General features: G+C 41.4%; 1 protein-coding gene across 2 annotated transcripts in view; it reads right to left on the reverse strand.

The window, feature by feature from the left end:
* KIAA0825 (KIAA0825 ortholog) overlaps positions 1-24,603 on the reverse strand; it is a 481,507-nt gene that overhangs the window by 412,387 nt on the left and 44,517 nt on the right. For both annotated transcript variants that reach the window (XM_040421546.1, XM_040421545.1), the window contains exons 5-8: positions 6,879-7,055; positions 4,335-4,417; positions 2,563-2,787; positions 114-370 (exon numbers count right to left, since the gene is read on the reverse strand). In XM_040421546.1, the coding sequence (XP_040277480.1) occupies positions 114-370; positions 2,563-2,787; positions 4,335-4,417; positions 6,879-7,055 (742 nt within the window). The remainder of the gene's footprint in view (positions 1-113; positions 371-2,562; positions 2,788-4,334; positions 4,418-6,878; positions 7,056-24,603) is intronic.

The following is a 24,603-nucleotide window of genomic DNA, read 5'->3' on the forward strand; positions in this document are numbered from 1 at the left end:
ATCCCTAAACTCGCACAGCTCAGCCAGATGACATGGGTCAGTTATTTCCCAAAAGAACAAAATGAAAACCATGACTCAATTATTTTTATAGCAGTAAGAAAAGCCATACATACCTCTTACTCATCTGCTCGTTATAGTGTGAAGCATGGTATAAGACGTGGGCAGCGGAGGACAGGACAACTAGGGCAGTCTTCACAGGAGCCTTGTCCGGCACTTGGGAACTCCATTCTTCTAATTTAGTGAGAACTGAAGATGCCGATTTGCTAAACACATCTACAAAGCACGTCCTTATGTTCTGCAGTGAATCCGATGTGCACGCCAAGGCCAGTGGGAACAGTTTGTCAAATTCTTCCATGATGTCAAAGCAGAACTGGAGGTACAAATTTATTGAAGTGCTGATATATTGGTGCTATGACTGTGTGACACAACAATTGTATGACAATGATGATGGAAGAAAGCTGTTACATTGACTTTAATATAGGAGATCGGTCCCCTGTGCCACATGTATAGAGCACAACGGATAAGTCTACCACTGCCTCTTCCTTTACATCCTACTCTATAGATACAATACTGTCCTGTGCAAAAATTCTATTGCTGGCTCACAAGAGTCCACAAGTCTTAAAGTCGATGTGTCAGTACCAGCGCTGGAAAAAAAACACACAGTATACATTAAGGCCACTTTCACACTAGCATTTTTTGCGGATCCATCATGGATCTGCAAAAACGCTTCCGTTATTCCGTTACCATAATACAACTGCATTCATCCGTCATGAATGGATCCAGTTGTATTATGTCTTCTATAGCCATGATGGATCTATCATGAACCCCATTAAAATTCAATGGGGGACGGATCCGTTTTCTAGTGTGTCAGTTTTGCTCTGCACCACATCGCGGACAGAAAAACGCTGCTTGCAGCGTTATTTCTGTCCGAGATGGGGAAGCAACCAAACGAAATGGAGTATTCCGTTTCATTCAGTTCAGTTTTGTCCCCATTGACATTGAATGGGGACAAAACTGAAGCATTTTATTCCGCTATTGAGATCCGAAGACGGGTCTCAAAAGCGGAATTGAAACCGCTAGTGTGAAAGTAGCCTAAGCAAACCTTAAAGGGGTTATCCGACAACCAGTAAAATTTACAGGGCAGCTAGACTACTTCACAAGAAAAGTCACTTGTCACCGCTAAGGCCATTGACCGGACGGCAGTGATCATGAGTGTGTATCCAGAATATCAGCGCTTCCATCTAGCAGGGGTAGAAGCTGCAGTGCTGGAACGGGGACACGTGTAAAGGTGAGTCTTTAATTCTTTGTTGATTTGAACACTGTCCAACCACCCAGTAAATGGATGTCAGACAACTCCTTTCTTTTAGGTAATATAATTGTCTAGTAATTTAAACTGGCCCTGTAGCAAAACTTTTCATGTCATGGTGACATATCAAAGGTTTTGATTGGTGGAATTCCAAGTGCTAAGTCCCCCACGGACCGCTAAATGGAGAAGTTAGAAGCGCTCACACAAAGAGCTGCCTCTTCTCAGTGCAGGACATGGACTGGAGACTGGCTCATAGACTTTATATAGGGCCTGTCCTCAGTAGAGAATAAACACAGCTCTCTGTGTGACCGTTTCTTTCTCCTTGTTTTAGCAATCAGTGGGGTTCTAAGCAGTCAGACCCCCACCGATCAAAAACTTTGAGATGACACTATATCAAAAGTTTTGCTAAAGTACAGGGACACTTTGATTGCTTTAGAGAAGAAAACACATTCTGTAGCTTAGCAAACGAAGGACTTCAACCATTCGCAACCGGTCAGCTCACGTAGTGTTCACAATGGAGGGGCACAATTCAGTTCCAGCTCGTATTGGGTTGAGTCCCTATTCTTGTTGTTCTATTACAGATTATAACAAGCTATATGAAATATGGCTTGCATTACTTTCTATTAAAATCCGGGATAGGACATGACACAATATAACATATAAGAAGCAGTGTATATAAATGAAGCAGTCTCTGTAAATGAAAATAATACAGAAAATTGCTGCAGGACAGGGGTTTTCCTACTTTAAGGATCGGGCAGAGGGGTTCTAATTACTGGGGTTTATCTAGTGTAGTACCATCCAGGTCTGCCGATAACTGCCTCTCCCTATTCTCCTGTAGAGTACTTCTTAATAGTGGATCTAAGCTAAGCCTTGGTACCTGACTTGTTTTCTGCATTAGAATGGGAGACACAGAGACCATTAGCAATACTCTTTTAGTGTAAGCTAGCATGTAAACCACAGGTTAAATACTGACCATACACCTTGGATGGTGGTCAGGTGAAAGTCTGCATACCACACACATTGGCTGGTCTGGCCGATGTTCTCCTATACATGGATGACTTTACTCATACCAGGAGTGAGGACTTGTTCCTAGACGATACACATGAAGTGTATACAATCATATGACTTATCTTATGGTCAAGTCATGATAACAGATTTTGTACTTTCTATCACAGACATAGAAACAAACATAAGAAAAAAGTCAAGGAATTCATGTGGGTTTTACCAAGAATGCTTGTCTTGGTTCTAGAACTTACCTTTGCTACTCTTTTTGGCTTCTGTTTTTCCGAGATGGATCCATAGTGTTCATAGGTGTTGGAGATGCAGACAACGTCCATTTGGGACCTTCCCTTAAGAGACAATTCTGCATAATCTCTCAGCAGAACAGAAGTGGTCATTGTTTCCAATTCACTGCTTATACTATGCGACAGGGGAACTGACAGCTGTTGAACGCTATTCCTCCAACCAAATTTCAAGGTAGGCTATAAAAAAATAAAAAAAGTGTACAAAATCAACATGAAAGGATGAACTCAAAGGACGTGTCATTTCGCTCCGCTATATGACCAAATGTGTAAATGTACCCTTATGTGCTGCAGCAATTTAAAGAAGTGTTCCCACCAAAAAGGGAGTGGATACTTGTGATGTTATCCAGTCCCTTCTGATCCTCAGCTGTGTCATATAACCGACACTCTGACTCTCCAACTGACAGAATGACTTCCTGTACACACATAAGACACTGTGTCAGCTGGAGAGTCAGACTGTTAGTCACATGACACAGCTGAGGACTAAGAGAGTGGATAACTCACAGTTACAGTTTTAAGATTAAGATTACCTGCACTACAATTTACATCATCTATCTTTATAAAGAGCCAAATACATTTTTTGTGGTAACACTTCTTTAACCCCTTCCCAAGCGCTGCAGTACATGTATGGAGGAAGTCGGGTCTACAGCACAGTGAGTGCCATAGCCACCGGGTGCTTGCTGTCTCACAGAGCAGAGGGGCTAGTGTCTGCAATTGACGACAATGCCGATCTTAGACATGCAACCCCTCAGATGCCATAGTCAAATGTGACCACGTCATCTGAATGGTAAAAATGCGGGAACGCTGTACTCCCGCACTGGAACAGCTTCCTCTTGCTGAGATCGGGGAAGCTATTGTCTGATGATAGGCTGGTGCCTGCTGGAGGCTCTAATGCCTATCACAGGTATATTTCAATACAGGCTTGCAGGTGGCAGCACTGCACTGGAATATGAATTCCATATTAAGTAATGTATCAAATTCTATTACTAAATAGAAAAGGCAGTCTATTGCTTGTTATAGTCACCTATAAGAAAAACATTATAAAAAATTTAAAAAGTAAAAAAAATATAACAATTCCAATCACCCCCCCTCCCTTTACCTAGAACGAAAATAAAAATTTAAAATAAAATCATACACATCGCCACGTCCCAACCAAAACACCCGTACTATTAAATTATAGAAATTATTTATCCCATATGGTGAATTTTTTTCAGAATCAAAACAAAAGAAAACCTATACGAATGTTGTATTGCTGTAGTGGTACTGGCCCAGAGAATGAAGTGTACAGGTCAGTTTTACCACATAGGGAACGCCACAAAAACAAAACTCTTAAAACTGTAAAACTGCGGCAGAATAGTTTGTTTTTTTTCCAATTCCATCCCATTTGGGATTTTTTTTTATTCCAGCTTACCATTACATTGTATGCAACAATAACTGGTGTCATTAGAAAGTGCAACTTGCCCTGCAAAAAGACAAACCCTCATATGGCTATGTGAACAAAAATAAAAAAGTTATGGCTCTGGGAAGGCAGGGAGTTAAAAATGAAAACGTGAAAAAAAAATTAGATCCTGAGAGGAAGTAGGTAGCAGGTGATGGTCTCTCAGAACAATCCCTGCCCAGAGCACTGCAGTCCTACACTATGGTTAATTGTTTGACATTATATATTGGGTGAATCCAGATATATAGCTCCTTACTATAAAAACACATGAAGACTTTGGCAACATTACCATTTCTTTCATCAGCAAGGAGCTCTCATCCAAAATAATGTTCTTTCTAGTAGTGTCATCACTGCAATCCATCCTCCGACTCCCTAAACATAGAAAAGGTGGATAGGGGAGTTGAAGATATTGCAGTAGTAGCAATTTTATAAAAAAAAATCATAATATTCAGTCATTTTAATCATGTAATGTAACTCATACTATGGTATACTATGCTGCTGCTCTTTTGTGGTTTTGTCTATGGCATGTTCTGTGCTTTGTGAAAGTCTGAAAAGAAATACAATTTTATCCATTTATATTTTCATTTTTAAGCACCAGATATTGTCCTTATCACTAGATTGACGTTGGAAAAAACGTGTTAAAATTTCAGCAATAATCTGCACCGATAAAATTACTGCTAAAAATAAGTTATATAGGATTCAGCAATCACGTGTTCCCTTTTCTACCAGGCGTCTGATCACACCTACTATGGCAGCTAACACAAATAGAAAACTTCTAATCCCTTATCAAATCCTCAGTGAAAATGTAAGATGCTGGCAGGCAAGAAGTACCTGGATTTTTATCTCTCCAAGCAGTATGAGATTATTCTCAAAATTCATTTGTAGGACAAAGATACAGAGACCTTTCTGTCTTGACAATGTGAAAGCAGCAATAACACTTTTTTCCCCTTTTTCTTATCATTAGAGGTTATCTCTTGGGAAGCAATTGCCTTCTTAACAGCTTCTTTTAATCCAACCTCAGTAGAGACCTTTATTAAGTTTTTAAAGAACACTGAAAGCTCTAAACAGGCAATATGACTGCCATGATTCTATATTCTCTGTTCATTTGTGATGACTTTTTACAATCGGAAAATGTTACCACTGATAAAAGGGCAGAAAGAGCAAGGCTGCCTCTGCCAGTCCCATGGTACCTCTTGGGGGAAAAAAAAAAGTCCTTCTATTATATAGCAATTCCTTTCACCTAAGGAAGATTAGGAAAAGCAGGCTCTACTTAAAACACCCTGCCTGCATGTCTTGTACTAAATCAAGTACAGATAAAAGAACATATGTCTTTAATTCAGTCTAGAACAAAGCAATACAAAAATGAACAAAAATCTATTGTTCACATTTATTCAGATTACAAAAGTAAAACTATTCTTCATTATCGCATTTGACGTTTTAGATCTCTTCCCAGTTATGTTCCCCCCAAAGGCAGAGTACTGGTTCTCCTTAAAGAGACCAGCCTTTTTATAAAGACTTTTTAGCAGCGCGCCACGGTATAGAGACTTACTGGCAATGCTCCATGGTGAAAAAAAATATGCAAAGAGGTATCTCCTCAGGAAAGAGAACTGTCTTGTTAGTGCTACCTTCTGGAAGTGGCCCCTTGTGAGTCAAAGTGTGACTTTTGAACAAGCCTTGGGACATGACAAGGGAAAATAGCCAAGCCCAATATCCATTCGTAGACAGCTGTTTCGGGGTGCTTGCCCTTCATCAATACAGAGTAAGATTCTGGCTGGTTGAGTGTGATGCCTTGAAAGTAGCTTAGGCAGGGTGCTGGCTCTCCTAAAAGGTTAAAAAGTCGCCTCAAGTCGCTAGTGCCTGAAGGAGGCACAAGCGAGATGTTTCTCTTTCCTCGGGAGATACCTCTTTGCATATTCCGCCCAAAGTGTAATTTGATGTCTGATAAAAAGTTTAACATCCCATCAAAATGATTTAAAGGGGTTATCCTACAAAAAGTACATCAGATTGTGGGAGGTCCGACTATTGAGGCCACCAGCAATTCCAAGAACTAGGGGTTCCCGAGATCCCTCTTTGAATGGAGCAGTGCTGGACATAATGGCCTACCATTCCATTAATTTCTAATTGATTAAGCACTGTCTATAGAAGTGAATAAAGCGGTGGACTGACTGGAACACTACTGCCCATTCTGAGAGGGAGCTTAGGGACTCCTCTTTCTTGGGACTGCTGGGGTGGTAAATACTTTGGAATTACCCCCTTTAAAGTCTGAGCTGAGTCAAAAAGTCAACAGTTTGGATACACCTTTTCATGCCATGGTTTTTCTTGAGTTTTTTATTTTCTAATTTGTAGATTTAAATTAAAGTAGGAACACATATGGAATTAAGCAGTAAACAAAAAAGAATTAAATAAATCAGAATGTGGCTTATATTTTAGATTCAAAGTAGCCTCCTTTTGCTTTGATGACAGCTCTGCACACTCTTGGCATTCTCTCAATCAGCTTCTTAAGGTGGTGTCCATCATATGACGGGTCTGAGAAACCACAATGCAGATGTGAACAAAGCCTTAGCTTCTGCATTTATACAAAAATATTCTAATTCATGTATAGCTCGGTATTGTTGAAGAGCTAAAACACAAATATATTAGGTACAGAGATAGTAGTCGTACCTGGGCCTTGCTGCCTGAGGGTCCCAATGACTCCTCTTCTACATAAGGGCACATGAATATTAATGAATATTATAAATGCAGGTGGTAGATGTGGTCTGTGGATAGCCCTGCTTAGTAAGTAATAATACAATTCATATTCATATCTCTTACAGATATCAATGGACCACATTACCTTGTACATTTCCCTTTATTTCCGGATAACACGAAAGAAACAGGATTTCAGTCATCGCCTTCTCCACCTTTTTTTCAAGCCACAAAAAAACGCTAATGAACGCTGACAAGGATTTCAGTTGACACAGTTGTAAGGGGGTCTCCAAAGCTTTTTTCTGCTGATCTTCTGTATTCAAGGCTAAAAACAAAATTGTTTTAGAACAATACACATTCAACTACGTTAATGATAATACTATGGGCAGCTTGTTCTGTGTAAACCTGAATAAAAAAACTAAAATTTGGCTCACAGACCTTTAATATATCCCCCTAGAAGCCTTTCCCTAAAGAAAAAATAATGGTACGGCCTGTATAATGCATCCATAGGAAAGCTGGATAGGACTAAACATGGCGTCAGTCTAGTGGTATGTCATGTGACCCGGCTTTCAGTCCTTAATGGGTTAATAGTAGTGTATTGGGCAGCAGGACATACAGTACAGGTACAATAGAAAGCTCATGCACTTCTATGACAGCCTTATTATGGTTGTGCACCCTGTGCACAAAAGCCCTTAGACCGTTTTTGTGTACCTGCATGTCCTTTGACAAAATTAAAAGTGCCAAATACCGAATCAAAGGCCTAAATCTGGCTAAGCATATACAAAACAAAACACAAAATGCACTCAGTTGAGAGCTCAGCAAAAATAATATTGGCCATTACAGTTGTTCAAACAGCCCAAACATGTTCAATGAAACTAGGTAATGGATGAAAGATCAGTCTGGGAGCAGTCTTCAAAGAAAGAACTTTTCACTCACTTTTCACATTGTTCTTTGAACAAAAGATCTTTCAGATGAAAATATTATACATGGCCGACGTCTTGTCAAACAATAATGCTCTGTTATTGGTCGGCTACAACAATTGTTTCTTTTTATATGAGCGTTCATTTGGTTGAAATCGTCAGTTTTGATGAACTGTACTGATGTTCATGGCCATCTTAACTGTTCAGCAGCATTCAATATTTAAATGCCTCTATGTACTGTACAAGGAGGCACAAATTAAAGGGATTCTGCGCTTTTCCTATATTGATGACCTACCTCAGGATAGGTTATCAATATCAGATTGTCAATGACACCATCACACTGTCTGAGATACGATGCAAGCAGTTGCAATGTTATCACTTCATGACTGATTGTGCCACTTTACTGCCTCATAGGCTCCTGCCTATGAGAGTGAACGGCTGCTCCCATACCACACCGCCTTAATCGAATGGGTGCCCTTGGACAAAATAAGTCGAAGCCATGCATGTTTTGGCCTAGCAATACTCAGAAACATTGATGGGCACCTTGGGAGGCCAAGGGCCACCAAAATGCCCTATTAGAATCCACCATTGTGTACAAGTCCTTATCATTTAAAGAGGACCTTTCACCAGAATAAAGCATCTAAACTAACTATACAGACGTGTAGAGCGGCGCCCAGGGATCCCCCTGCACTTACTGTTATACCTGGGCGCCGCTCCATTCGCCCGGTATAGCCTCCGGTATCTTCATAGTTAGGCTCCACCCAGGGGAACCTGCCAGCGTCTCATTCTCTCATTCTGGCCAATCACAGCGCTCAGCTCATAGCCTGGCTATGAGCTGAGCGCTGCGATTGGCCAGCGCTACAGCATGGGAGAAAGAGACGCCGGAAGGTTCCCCTGGGTGGAGCCTAACTATGAAGATACCGGAGGCTATAACCGGAGAACGGAGCGGCACCCAGGTATAACAGTAAGTGCAGGGGGATCCCTGGGCGCCGCTCTACACGTCTGTATGCTTAGTTTAGATGTTTTATTCTGGTAAAAGGTCCTCTTTAAACTCCACACATTGAATGAGCAGTGTGTTCTCACCACTATTCGCAAGTAGTTCCATGTCCTTGAAGATTATTATACAAAAAACTGTCCTTTAAAGCAGCCATGCACATTAGAAAGAAGCGTCATCTCAGGTGAACGACTGTTGAAGACAAGCAAGATGTGGCATAATGTTGGACGAAAATGTATCATACAACATGAGCCACTGAAATAATTGTGGTGTGTTTCATTCAGTTCTTAAATGTCTAGATATAAGACAGTATTAAAGGAAGTCTATCACCAAGAAACTAACTGTTAACCAGGCACAAGCCTTGTAGAGCTAGCTCAGCTGAATGTACTGATACTTTTCATTTACCGACCCATTGCTTCACTCTGGAGAAGAGCTAATGTTAACCTGCAAATGAGAAGTTAAGTACACCGAAGGCAGGCCCAAGCCACTGGATTGACCCTTGCTCAGCCTATTTTCTGTCATCTCCTCCATCTCCTTTCCGATTGAAAGGGTCAAGCAAGATGACTATGTAGGTATCTGACCCTGTCAACCTAGAAGAGGGAGGGGACAGCAGAGGAATCAAGAGGTGTAAGAATGCACACAGTGGCTTCGGCCCATCCTCGGTGCACTTACCTGCTTATTTGCATATCGATTAAAAGTACTTTTAACTCCAGAAAAAAGGAGTGAGTATAAGATCATTTCTTATTTTGGATGAAGTTTCGTGTGTTCAATGACAAAACAAAGTTTTCAATGCAATTAGAAATAGACGTGTATATGCTATAGAGATGGTGGGTGGGCCCAAGAAACCGCAGTCGATCTCATTTTTATTCTAAATCTGAAAGTTTATTAATCATCTGTCCCAATGGAAATAAAAACAATTGGATTTTGTTTCATTTAGACACCGGTACCACATTTTTATTGTCTGGATGACAAGACTTCCTGCACCCAAAGAGATATGTATAGGAGCTGAATTTTTTTGATGGAAAACACTGGCATAATCAAAAGGCTTCTGCACACCTTAAGGAATCCAATTTAAGATTAAATTCTCTGAGTACATTTGTAGACACTACTTCATCTTGAAGCGAATTCCAAAGTCTGATTACTTTTTTGGGAGAGGAAAAGCTTTCTTGTTAGAAAGTTGAACCTTTGCTTGACCCACAATACCTTAGATATCTTCCTTTTCTTAGATTTCAGTTCTGAACTAACAAGACCTCATTTGTTTCCCTGTATTCACAATTTATATTTATACACTAAAACCATACACTGTCTCAGGGTTTTATTTTTTGTTTCCAAATGAAACCTAGTTATTCAGGTTAAAAACAATCCAGGGGTCATCTGTTCCTTGGACCTATACAATTATAATTTGTCCAGAACTGTGTTCGATATAATTTGCAGTCAGGATATGGCAACTAGTAATATCACACAATACATTTACACAGCACTGGTATATTCGCTTTACTGGCATTGCCTAGAACAACTGCAACATACAAGAAAATGATTGCAAGAGCACAAAGGGCAAAAAGGAAAGTTCAGTGATGGAATTGAATTCACCAGTTCTTCATACTACAGTTTTATGGCTATTGTTGGATTATCATCCCCGTAATGAGTTGTAGCTCCACAACAGCCAGAGGGCAAAATCATTCCTCTACTCATTAAAAACAATGCAATTTGGGTCGAAAGAGTATCTCTACTCATGTTTTATTATCTGGTAGTGTGGTATAAATGTTGGTCATTTAAAAGAGCAGTGCAGCCTCAGATGCATTTAGTTCAAGAGCAGAAATTATAACCAACTTGCCCAAATGAAGGGAACATACAGGAGGGTCTCTATTCATGTCTGTGTCAGAGGCTGATGGAGTGCCATTTTTTTCCTGCAAATCAAAAACCGTGGCCCCTAGTAATTAATAAAATATTGAGGATCTATCTTCAGGAAAGGTCATCAATATCTGAACAGTGGGGGTACAACTCTCGGCATCCCCGCCGATCAGCCACAATACTCTGGGGAGTGCTGCAGCCTCTTCCTAGGCAAGTGATGTCACGTTCATAGGTCACATGGCTTAGGCCTGGGTGCAATACCAAGTACAGTTGCTATATAAATGTAAGGCGCTGTGCTTAGTATGCTGTGCAGAGGCAGTTGCGCTCACAGGAGCACTGCAGCCTTTTCAAACAGCTGATTAATGGGGGTGCCAGTAGTCAGTCCCTAACAAATCTGATACTGATGACCTATCCTGAGGATAGGTCATCAATACTGAACTCGCGGAAAATCCTTTTAAAATTGGCCGACAGATATCTTTTGCGACACCCCCGTTCGGTTCAGCTGAACGAGTATGTGTATTTAATAAGGAGAGACAGCCACTGAGGATTATCAGGAGAGCAAACGGATCAGGCGAAAATATTCACTTTATCCTTCACGACCCCAACATATCTATCGGGGAGAGTCGGGAGTTCCTCACACATTAGACTGTCAGCCAAACCCGCCGAGAACAAAGCTAATGTGTATCAGAAAGCCTTAGGAGGGGTTGTCCGGGTTCTGAAAAAAAATATAGCACTGTTAATCTGATGGTCAGCAATATATAACTAAGCTAAGGAAGTTTTAGGCAAAAAAAAAATGTATTTCCTCATTTCCCTGGTTCTCTTCTGGCCCTTTGCTTACCTGCAATAACAACAATCCTGCTGGGATACTCAGCAGCATGTTGTATGTGTAGGACTACAAGTCTCAGCTGTACAATGAGACTACTGATACACACAGGATCGTCCCCCTACCTGTTCTTGTGCAATGCTCTGCAGAACTCCTCCAGTCTGTCTGTGTCTGCAGGATGAGGAGGGAAGATCATGTGTCTCTTCACTGCCTGCAGCTACCGAGGAAAGCCTCTAGCCCTAAGTGTGTGCTGCTGAAGGGGTTGATCTTTCCTGAAGTATTTAGTTGGAGGGAGACACAGGGCAGCAGCAGCCAGTGCAGGAGGCGTGGCCAGTACAGTGACATCTTGTGTACAGTCACAGATCTGCTCTCTCAGGCTTGTACACGAAACATCATCAGAGCAAGGAGAGAAGCTGACATCACAGGTCATGTGACCCTCAGTGAAATCTGAGAAAGCAGCCACTGCAGATGCAGTAAGTGCATTGTAAAGCCCTTACATTTGCCTAGTTAGAAACATACAAAGGACAAAAAAAAATAATAACTCGGACAACCCCTTTAAGACTGGGGCAACATGCCAATCTTGGCCATGACATCTGTTGCGCGACCAAGGATCACTGTGTAGCAGTGCAGCCATAGAACTTAATGGGGTCACAGAATCTAAAAAAAAATATCCAACCTTGCTATATTTTCTGGCTACTTTTGGGTTACCATAACTTGTGAGTTGCACTACAACCCCATTCAGTTCTATGCCCGGATTGCTACACAGCGATCTTTGGTCGCATGATGATAGGTGTTGTGGCCCAGATCACCATGTAGCCCCAGCTTAAAACTTAAAGGGGTTGTGCAGCCAGTACATATTGATTTCCTATCTTCAGGATAGGTTGTCAATATCTTATCGGTTGGAGTCCGACTCCCAGCGCCCCTGCTGATCAGCTGTTTAAAGAGAAGGTGGTGCCCACCGATCAGATATTGAAGACCTATGCTGAGCCTAGGTAATCAATATGTACTGGTTGTCTTTTTCTCGTCATATGTTACTAAATATAGGTCTTCTTCAGGCCTTCCCAGGGCTATATCTTGCATTGTGTCCCATATTAGTTTAAAAAAATAAATAAATCGAAATCCCACATTTACGCATGCGAACCAATATTATGTATAATTTGGGATGCTCGACACCTCGCCATTTTAACAGAGTGCCCTGAAGATCATATTTCGGTGGGAAAATATTTACATTTTGGATCTCTTCTAAAACATTTTCAATTTTAGATCAGAATGCCCTCAATCAATTGAAAGGACGCTGCCAATTAATTTGGAAACCACTTAAACTGAAAAGTGATGATATAGAATTTCGTAGAAAAGACTGCTGTAGCATCATCCATTTCCAGGCACTTTATCGAAGGCTAGTATTAAATCTGCAAGCCAGTGAATTCAAATCAAGTTAACCACTGTGCCATATCGCCTTTTCTTGCAATTAAGAGTCAAGAATGTGCGTTTCCATGGAGAACGGCCCATTTTCCAGACTCCGGAGTTCAGCGTTGCATGTGCACTCAGCAAATAAGGTGTTAAGTATGTAATATGTTTGACCCCTTCAAAGTAGAAGTGGCCTGCAAAGCATTACCCCTGCATTCAAGTGGATAATGGCTTTCTAGTGGTTGGAGAACGCCACATGATATGCCGTGACAGCAGAAATCAAACTAGCTAATTTGAGAAGTACGAGGATCCCCCCGCTCCACCATGGCCGTCTCTAATGTTCTATGCCTCATATGCCACTTGGCAGTATCTGAAACCACCATTGTGCACGTAAATGTACTTGGGGGGGAAAGAGGGAGAAAAAAATAAATAAAGAAATAAAAGGTTAATTAATCGAATAAAAACAACCATAAATGCCAAGTTGTGAACAATAAAATGTGACGGAAAAAATGTAACTTCGGTCGGACTACAATTGAAAAGGCGGCTGTTTAATAAAAGAAAAGCAATTTAACTGGCCTATTTTGAATTTCAAGACATTAAGGGGTACATTTTTCAAGCAGTGCATGGGGAGTTACGTGCACAAATCCCATTAACATTAATGTGTTCCTTTGCTCTCAATGATATTAAGTTTTAAGTGATGCTATAACTATTATAACAATCCTTTGTGACAGCGTTCATCTGTACAGTGTATATCCTGAATATGCCTGGTTACACAAGATACTATCTCACGTCTAATGATACGCTGGCTTCTACAGGAGATAATAACTAACAGACTCACACTGTTTCCAGCATATTTCTCTGCCCCCCCCCCCCCCCCCCCTCGGATTCCATATTTTACATCATCTGCCTAGCTTGGTCTAATCACCAAAAATCCCCCCCCCCCCCCCCAAAAAAAAAAACGATAAACAAGAAACCTTAATATTTCAGTACACCAGCTGTAATCCGACAAAATAAATTATTACCGAAGGTGCCGGCAGTTTTCCGTACACAGTGCTTGAGATAATTATAAAAAATCATCATCTTCATTACGGCGTTGCGAGCAATTTTTAACAGTTTCATTTGGACAGGTTACAAAATACATTCCGAACGGCGGCGATATAATTGCTGCGAGTCTTTCAAGCAATAAAAATCTTACCCGCCAAATCCCTTTGACCCTGTTAATGTCAGTTCCTTGTTAATCTAAGGCAAACATTGTTTGTAGCGAGGTTTTTTTTTTTTTTTTTCCTAGAATATGATAAAAAGAAAAGAAATCCCTTAGCGGTTGTTATTGATTCCGCCGTTTACCGGCTGAGCGTTAAGTGCCGTTTACAAAGCAGAACAGATGCAGATGCTGACAGAAAGGTAAACAATTGGTGTGTGGCTCGCTGCCAGACATGGAGGCGATATATTAAACTCCAAGTGAAGCACATTTCCCCTATGGATTACACTTATTGCCACTTCATTTCCTATGTGCTCCGTTCTCTCTAGTGCTGTGCCTAGTGCTAAGCTATTTCCAGTCCTTGGCTGACCCCCGAGGCCCGGTGCTAACTCACACAGCCATTAGTGAAGGGAATTGCATGTGTCTGACACAGGCTGAAACCAATTATTAGATATTTTCTTCAGAATGATGCCCAACTCTGTTGGGAATGAGCAATCATGAAATAATTTACCTCCTGATTTAATTTTTTCCTGCACAAATTAGTTGTCGTGAGAGGCAAGGCCGTACACAGCTGCTTGTGACACGGTGTATCTCTGTCTTATCAAGCTTATACTTGAGACTAAAGGAAGGAGGGGGTAAGTAGAGGTTTGGAGAGAGGCTGCAGAGGATGGGGAATCCTGCTTAAAAGGGAAAAAAAAAGGATACACGGAGAAGTTTATCAGATATACTGATCACAAGAGCTCTTGGATGATTAGAAATGACAGGGCCATAAAGAGATATGGTGTTGGGGGGGGAGTCAAGCCTTTCCAGGATCTCATGTTTTATACACCTTCCTGCGATCCAATTTACTTCTGCCGCATGAGGGAGAAAGGATCGGAAGAGCATGCCGAAGACATGATGGAAGAAATAATATGGTTGGGCTGATGACTTGCTATTCCTATGGATGACAGTAGATTATGGTCTATAAAGTATGGGAAGATCCCAGAAAGGTGCACTCCACCCTTTCCAAAACAGAGTCCTTCAGAACCTCCAGAGATCTGCTTCTTAGACACTGCTCAAATACGTTCCGGCACTTGCCTAGCACATGGCACGACCACCACCACCACCACCACCTCCCACAGTCTTTAGTCTGAAGAACATTTACAGAATTTAGGCTGCCACGAATTTGGCGTTCACATCTCCAGCAGGTAACTCTGGTTATCTTTTCCGGCAGAGGAAGTCCACATGTTACATAGAGACAACACATTAACTTTTAAGGGGTTTTCCGGGAGTAAGATATTGATGATCTGTTCTCAGGATCACTGATACGGTGCTCTGCTGAGCGTTGCGCCCCCTCGTCCTAGGCCTTTGATTTCTCATTCATCAGTCACGTGGCCCAAGCGCAGCTCAGTCCCAATCAATAGAATGGGTCTGTGCTGCAATACCAGCGCAGACACTATACAATGAATGAAGCTGTGCTTGGTATGTTGCGAAGAGGCCACAGTGCTCCCTGGAACGCCGTGGTCTCTTAAAAAAGTGTTGGAACCCCAGCAATCAAATGTTGATGACCTATCCTGACGTTAGATCATCAATATCTTACTCTCAGAAAAGCCCATTAATGAGCACTGTGTAATACTTCATTTCCCCTGTGGTGGTGCTGTAGGGGAATTAAACACGCTGCCAGGTTTCCTCACAAATTACAGGGTCTGATGATCAGTGGGACCTTCTAACAAAAACTAGGGGATATTGTAGTTGGCCATATTAGAGGGACACTGCGGCTGGACTTTCGATTTGGGAATGTTAATACCACTTGTTCTGGGCCACTTTGGATGGCACCTCTAGGACTCTGAAATCTGCACTGTTATATTGCTAGGATATGCCAATCTGACCTCTGAGACGCCACAGATACTGAGAATGAAGGAGCCACAGCTGTGCCCACCCACTGTGCAGGGGATGTGCATCACAGCTTCATTCAAATGCATGGGGTCGGCTGGCGTTTCATGCACGGCCGGTGGCCAGGAGCACCATGTTACAGGAAAAGACTGAATAGGCCACAGTGCTGGTCCACTTTGCCAGATGAGAATACCCTTTAAAAGGTGTCATCTATATTTTTTTTTTTCCAGCAAGATAATACCATACATATCCTTTTTCTATTCTGTTTATTTTCTGATTTTGTTTTAATTTTTTTCCTGAACATGATTATGGGGGCGGCCATCTTGCGTGAGCTGTTCTTAACATTTAAAAACCATTATGAAAATTGCTTTATGGCAGCCTCATGGGCCATAGAGCTCTGTGACCTGTGCAGAAGACACTGTACAAGCAAGCAGTAGGTAAGCTTGAACAATCACCTATTGTGAATGCTGTATCCTGTGGTTATCTATTTACCGATTGTATTTTTTGCTTTATAAGACATACTTTGTTTCCCCCCAAAAGTGATAGAAAAATGTCAGTGGGTCTTATAAAGCAAATACTAATTAGTATGCAGGACGTCGGGGGGAACAGTGACTGGCGCTGCTAACCGTGGCTGCACTCACCACTCCCTGGTCTTCTTCCGGGTGCTGAGCTGCACTGGATCCTGACTACATAGAGCATCAGGACTTAGTGCACACAGGTGTGCGCTATGACCTGACACTGTGCAACATCAGGTCACAGGGCAGTGCTGGGCCAGCAGAAGACCAGGGAGCGGCGAGTTCAGAAAGAATGCACCATCCAGATCAGGAGAGATAAGCTCATTTATTTATTTTATATCTAATCTGAGGTCTGATACACATTGGAAGTCTGATTAGGGGGGTCTTATAAAGTTTGGAGGTCTGATGGGGGGGGGGGGCGGTCTGATCTGAGGTCTAATACAGATTGGGGGGTTCTGACTGAGGGATCTAATCTGAGGTCTGATGATGTTTGGGGGACTGATTGGTGGATCATTTCATGTCATTGTAATGATTCCCTGTGATGATAATGAGATGACTGCTGTAAAGTGATCTGTACAAACCAAGAAGTGGCTCCTATTTATTTGGCTTAATGGCCAGTGGGAAAAGACTATAGACAGTGACATGGAACACTAAAAATAACATCTGTAAAAATTCTTTACAAATATGTTTAACATAAAAACTTGATTTAAGCAATTTCATTTTCTGATGGCATTCCCTTTAAACAATTACTGATAAAGTTCTTTTTTTCGTAAAGAAGTTCTTCAGCGGCTGAGGCATGTATTATCAGAAAACAAGTACACTCCTATACATTATTAGGAGTACTGAGCTTTTCTATTGTCATGGAAGTCCACAGCAACTTACATTTCTATCATTACCGAGTTTATAATGTAATTATGCCTTATATATACAACGTTATCTAACACCCTAGTAATTTCATTACCGATATTCCTTTCGTGCAATAATTACATTTAATTTAGTTAATGAATGCCATCAGCCACTCATACAGATGTTTCTTGATCAAATTTGCATTCTGGATTTTTATGGAATCCAAATATTCATCATCTGCACTTTTACTTTCATATTTGGTAAACATCATTTTTAATAATTACTAAATGAATTATAAATACCTAATTAATTGCCTAATAACAATATATCTGCTACAGTAATACAGAGTCTTAGTAATAACACTCATTACCTGCCACTGAATGAAAATTATCTGTAGCAATGTAGCCAGACTATCAGGATGGAGACACGCGCTGCGGCGTCCATGTTCAGCCGAAACCCCACCCATACGTGGTGGCCAAAGTCCATCTCATTTTGCTGGTATTACCTGAAACCATTGGCCAAGGCATGTGGTAGGGGTTAAGCCCACAGCCAGATACCGCTATGTGTGCCCCTATTCTCAGAGTCATGTTGCTGTCTGAGAGAGGGGTGTGTGCCAAAATTTTAGGACTAGATTTTAGGATCAATGTATAGACCATTCATATGGCATAGAAGCAATGCTTCCTTAGAAACATCTAAGGGGCAAAAAAAAAAAAAGTAAACGGCTTGAAGGGAATGTGTAACCTATTATATTGTTCTGCCAGTTAAAACCAGATAGTCTCTTTCTAATCTGTTATCATTTTGTGATTGTAGATTTTTTTTCTACTTCCTGAACATGATTATGGGGGCAGCCATCTTGCCTGAGCTGTTGTTACCAGCATTTAGAGTGATGCTTTACAGCGGCCCACACGGACCATAGACACAATAGACTGGAGGACACTCATTGACTTCTATGGGAGAGTTATCTATATGTGTTATCTCTCATTGTAATCCTGACTGTGATGATAATGTGATGACTGCTGAAGTGATCTGTACAAACCAAGAAGTGTTGGCCTACTATTAGACTTAGAAGCAAGTGCAAAAATGCAGGATTTTAAAATTGTTTTAACATATAACCAGTGACGTGGAAAATGAAAAATAAAAATCACCAAAAATTATTTTCAAATATGTTTCAGAAAATACTTGACTTAAGCAATGGGTAATTTTCTGATGACACATTCCCTTTAATAGATTGCTGATATATGTAGGTAAGTAGGACTTCATAGACCTCTAATAGTGCCACAATACAGTTCCATTCAACTAGATTGCATGGAGCTGTGAGCATGAGCCCTAATATCTGATTATTGGCTTAGGCTCCATTCACACTAGCGTATTTTTGGTCCACATCCTATCTGCATAGTTTGCGGATCGCAACACGGAACCATTCATTTCTATGGGTCCGCATCAATATGTCTGTTCCACAAAAAAGATAGAACATGTTCTATTCTTATCTGTTTTGCGGACAAGATCAAGCATTGTTATAATAGGTCCGCAAAAATAAAGAAATAAATAAATGCAACAAGGACATCACCGGTATTTTTTGTGGACTGCAAAATACATACGGTTGTGTGAATGCACCAGCGACCTCCCTATCCATCTGCTTACATAGACCCATAGCTGTGATTCACCCGATTAACAGCCCGTTTCTCTTTTGCTGACCTAAGGCTCCGTTCCAGAGTTATAATTCTTTTCCGCGATATGTAAATTAGGCCGTAGGTGCAACGACGGCGTTACCGTTGCTCTTGTTGCACCCACTCCTTTCTGTGGCCAGCCCTTTACTCTCTGGCTTGCCACTGCCAGGTAGGGGCTCTCCACAGAAAGGATCGGAGCTTGGGCACAACAAGAGGTGATGCCCTCATTGCACCAAAAGCCTAATTTGTATTTTAAGAAAAAGTATCATAACTCAGGAACGGAGCTTTTTTAATCAGGCGAACCAGAGCTGTGCGTCTACGCAAACAGATGTCGCTGGCGACATTTAAAAGAAATAACACGCTCAATGACTGTGCATGGCACCGACACGATAAAGAAAATCTATTGAAGTAAAACATGTACAATTACTGTTAATTCGAACCTAGGTTTGTCAAAATAGTAATAATAGGAAAAAAGCAAGAATAATACAGTGATAATCTATGGAAAGACTTTTTACATTGGAAGAGCTGGGTATATGCAGGACGAAGCATCATCCACTGTATGTCTAAAAACAAAGTGTGAATGATGGCCGCTCAGAGCGTATTCCCGGTACACCGCCGAAATACAATTAAGTACCATTGCCCTCGACCTGACCCATCAATACACTAAATAAAGTCCTCCTGGATCACAAGCACCTTCATCTCTACATGACTTATCATCGATTACCTGAAGACTTGCCTTCCACTTGTTAGGCATGGGGTTCTTAGACAGCTGACAGTATGCTTGCTGTCTGTTAGGTTCATCTAGAATAATAACACATTTTCATTTGATAGGACTCCGATCCGCCACAGAAAGGTATAAATATTATCTGACACCAGGACTGCGAAACCTATTAGTTCCTCCAGCGAAGGCAAAAAAAATAATAATAATAATAATTTGCTGCTGCTGCATTCAATATAGATTGAGTTGTGTGCAGGCTACAATGAATTACTCAGAAATTATTTTGTCAGGTGGTTCACTGACATTATAAAACATAAAAGTGATGCTCAAGTGGTTTGAGTGCCGTCAAAAAAAAAATCAAACAGGATGGAATTATTTCCTGCCAATCCACTTGTGTCCTATTTATTATTCGGAATGATATACAGTATGTTTGTTAATCCTGATTTTTTATTAACTCATTTCTCTTTTTCTTCCCCGCTTGTATTTCAGACTAATTGGGTTCATATAAAAAGTCAAATAAAAAGAAGGTTTCCAGGAAAGCAGAGTGAAAGTTCTAGAGAGACAGAAATATTTCTACAAGTGTGAGTTATGAAGTGGCGCTATCACCCCCAGGGCAAAAGGATTTATAACTTGAGCATCTCTGTGAAATTATAATATTGTAATAAGGTATGAATCTCCTTGCTGGGTTCTCAAATAGGTTTATCTTTATTGCGAAAAATACATCAAAATAATGGGGAAGAAACAAAGTAAATGACCCACAATAGGATCCCAAATTTCTACTCCTACCTAGGCTCTGCTCAAAATGGATTTTCTGCCTGGTTCATCATATGGTCACTGTCCAGCGGCAGAACTGCTGATTGTCGAGAAAATATTAAAATATCTCATTATGATCAGAAGATGCGTATTCGATGCATGGAATACACTGCTGCCCAGGATTTCTATATTAGATTCTTTAAACTGCGCAGAATGATTTCCTATATTTTCAGACTGATTTTTTAAATATTTATTGAGGTGGCATTTTACTGACAGACCATTGCTACTTCCTATCCTATTCGTCGATGTCCTAACATAAGGCTCCCATCAGAATGCTGAAAATAAGGCCTCATGCGCACGGCCATTGTTCTGGTCCGCATCCGAGCTGCCGTTTTGGCGGCTCGGATGCGGCCCATTCACTTCAATGGGGCTGCAAAAGATGCGGACAGCACTCCGTGTGCTGTCCGCATCCGTTGCTCCGTTCCGTGGCCCCGCAAAAAAAAAAAAAACATGTCCTATTTTTGTCCACGCTTTGCGGACAAGAATAGGCAGTTATATGTAAAGGCTGTCCATGCCGTTCCGCAAATTGCGGAACGCGCACGGACGCCATCCGTGTTTTGCGGATCCGCGAACCGCAAAACACACCACGGTCATGTGCATGCAGCCTAAAGGCGATAAAAACATATTCCGGAGTCTGACCACACACACACTCAGATATTTTATCAGCTCAGGCTGTACACGCACAGATATGTTTTGTACGGTCATAGCCTCTTCATTGTGCTGGACCATAAATATGGATAGGTGTTATCTCTGCGAGTAGCCCATTTTGGCCTTAAAGGGGTTGTGCCATGAAAAATATTCTACGTTTTTCAAACCAGCAACTGGATCTTTTGTACTTTTGTAATTGCATGTAATTAAAAATTTTGCATAGCCACAGAGCTGTTCAATAAAATGTGTCTGTACAGCGCCACCTGCTGTTTGTTATTTTCCTTATTTCTTGTCCACCTCACTGAGGTGGTCGCATGCATTCAGTTTAAATCTTCAACTGTCACCAGCCATATCTTCTGTTAGAAGCTGCGGCAGTTACAAGGGACACAGCCCCTTAGAAAGGAAAGCCACATACGGGCTCCATTACAGTTCTATAACTGAAATCATCCAAAGCAATTTTTTCTAATCATACCATTATAATTTCCTATATTTGAGCATACGTAGGCACTTTTGTCTTCCAGGATGTGGCGGTATACTGGAGACCAAACCGGGCACGACATATACTCATTGAGCTCTGACACTGTACATATATATGTATCAAGGAGCATTGTGTATATGCTATGTACAGTATGTATGTATCAAGTGTGACCTCTGACACAGAATTTACCCAAACTTTCCCAGACTGTTGAAATCCCAAATTGCCTTGTTATTTAGTGCAGACAATGCCTCAATGTTGTAGCATACCGAGGAAAACTGCCTTTAAGGCTCTTGGAAAAGTTGGGTAGCATAGCGTGAGGACCTGTAATAGGGGCTGCTAAATACAAAGTCCCGGGAAAGCTGGGTAACATAACATGTAAAAGGAAATGGTGAATTCACAACCTACCTAAGTTGTTCTCTTCCTCATTGCCCGATTTGCCTTTCAGGGTTTTAGGGAAAGGCTGGGAAACTTGCACAAAATAATGATATTGTTTACAAGTGGCATTTTATAGGCAATTCTGATGAAAGTCTTTTGCTGTTTTCATACATTTGTTTTTATTTTATTTTCCTGTTATTTATACACTAAAACTCTGAAAAGTCTGAACACAGGAAGCATACAATGCTGCCCTTGGAGCTTCTCTGGTTCCCTCCTGCAGATCCTTCAGCGCTGTATTAGACCCCCCCAATGCCGCAGACGTTCCCTCCGGGCAATCATCAGATAGCTAGCAGAGGAGACCGGTGTCCTCTGTGGCATGGGGAGGAGCGATCGCTATGACATCGCTTGTCATCGTCCCCATACAGGGCAGCGGTGTGCCCGCTGCAGATCACTATTACACAGCGCGATCTACTGCCGCGTAGATACACGAGCGTTTGCTTGTTCATTGAGCATTTGGAAGCAATATTTGACTGCCAGATGATCGCTAGTGAGTGTTCATAGGAACGCTCGTTACGGATCATCTGCCAGAAAATCTGGCAGTCTAATATACCCTTTAAGTTGGGTTCACATCATGTTTTCTCCTACATTTAGTGAGTACATCATGAAACCTCCAGACGTACACCCTAAACGTTTGCATAGGGCTCCATTAGCCAGATGAAGGTCAAATAAGTTTCCTTTTGAACTCCATCTGGCTGATCTAAGTCACTATACTGCAGAAACAGTAGAAGACTGCTCGAGTCCACCTGCAGCGACCTATAGGATCCCTTTAAAGGGGCTCTCTCACTTCAGCAAGTGACATTTGTCATGTAGAGTAAGGTGAAACAAAGCATTTACCAATATATTGCTATTGCCCATATTGCTTCCTTTGCTGGCTAGACTCATTCTTCCATCACATTATACACCGCTCGTTTCCATGGTTACGACCACTCTGTAATCCAGCATCGGTGGCCGTGCTTTCACACTAAAGAAAAAAAACACTGGCTTCTCTGGTGGTCGGGACAATAGGAACGCACGTAGGCCGGCACTTTTTCCTATAGTGTGAAAACACGGCCACCAATCCTGGATTGAAGGGTGGTCGTAACCATGGAAACAAGACATTTATAATGTGACGGGAAAATGAGTCTAGCCAGCAAAGGAAGCAATATGGATAATAACAATACATTAGTAAGTGACCTGTAGTAACTTTCTCTACATGATAAATGCCACTTGCTGAAGTGAAACAACCCCTTTAAAGAAGGCTATAACAGCCTATGGGTGCCGGATGCCTCTGTATGGCACTAGATGCCTCAGAGCTTCTGTGACAGTTTAACCCCTTCCACCATAAGCAGCACAGCTGCAGCTTCTGCCTCATACCCTAAAGCTCTGCTGCTTATGGTGACAGGGACTGTGCGGGGGACATATGTCTATACAGTGGGATACGTTTCAGCGTTCCGTCAGGGGCACGTGTTTTTAAATCCTCCAGACGCCCACTTGTGACGGAAGGCTGAAAACGCGATGTGAACTCTGCCTAACAAGCTCCATTATAGTGAATGGCAGCTATCCATTTTTTTATTTTTCTATGCGTTTGCGCTTTAGTGGTCCTTTAATAACTGTGGCGCATAGAAATGAAATCTACGTCAGCTAGGAGCTGGAATAGATTTCAAGCCTAGTTAAAGGGAACCTGTCAGGTTGAACAAGGTGTTTGATCTGCAGGCAGCAAATTATAGAGCAGGAGGAGCTGAGCACATTGATATATAGTTTTATTGAAAAAGATTCAGTAAATTGTGTAATGTATACATTCTATATTCCTTCTCGTTCTGGGCTCTGAAGTCCAGGAGGCGGTCCTATCAGTGATTGACAGCCTTCCCTCTATGACTGTGTATACAGAGATAGCTGTCAGTCACTGATAGGACCGCCTGCTGGACTTCAGAGCCCAGAACGAGCAGGAATATAAATGTATAAATTACACAATTTACGGAATCTTTTCTCATAAAACTATACAAGGCCAGTTTTCTGGTGTAAATTACAATAAATACGCCAGGTCCACCTCGGCCCTGCCTGTCAAGCTCGTGGTGAAACCGCCAAAAAGTCGCACATTTTTGCGCTTGTGCCAAAATTTGGGACTTTTAAAAGCCAGAAAACTGCCACAGAATGAATAATAAATTCCTTTTAAACAAATGAAAATATATCTAATATAATCTATAATAATAGGTAAACGTTACAGAAAGCATAATTAATATGCAACGTAAAATAAAAGGGCAGGATCCCCGTGATGTTAGCAGAAAGCGGTCACATTGACGTCTCTGCATGTACGTGTAGCAGCCGTGCTCTGCAGAGGCTTACTCCATATACTGCTCTGCTGCAGCTCCGTCTTCTAGGCCATAAACAACAGTGTAATAACGTGACGGTTAATATATTGTATATCATGATTATCTGCTACATCCAGCACTGCGATGATGCGACTGAACATGACTGCCGTCCTGACAGTATTACGGCTCCAATGAATTACGTTACGGCTTGAATATGTCTACTAAATATCGCCGAGCGTATGTTCTGCCTTGGCTGCAGCCCTAGACAGCAGTCATACATCTGTGTTAAATTTACATGGGTCAGTGTTAGATTATTCCAGTTTATTCATCCACTAGGATCAGTTACTGCCGCTGCATTTCCCTGTATGCTGCTTAGTAAAGCAAACATTAAACCTTCCAC

The sequence above is a fragment of the Bufo bufo genome, chromosome 2 (assembly GCF_905171765.1).
Source record: "Bufo bufo chromosome 2, aBufBuf1.1, whole genome shotgun sequence".
NCBI classification, from domain to species: domain Eukaryota; kingdom Metazoa; phylum Chordata; class Amphibia; order Anura; family Bufonidae; genus Bufo; species Bufo bufo.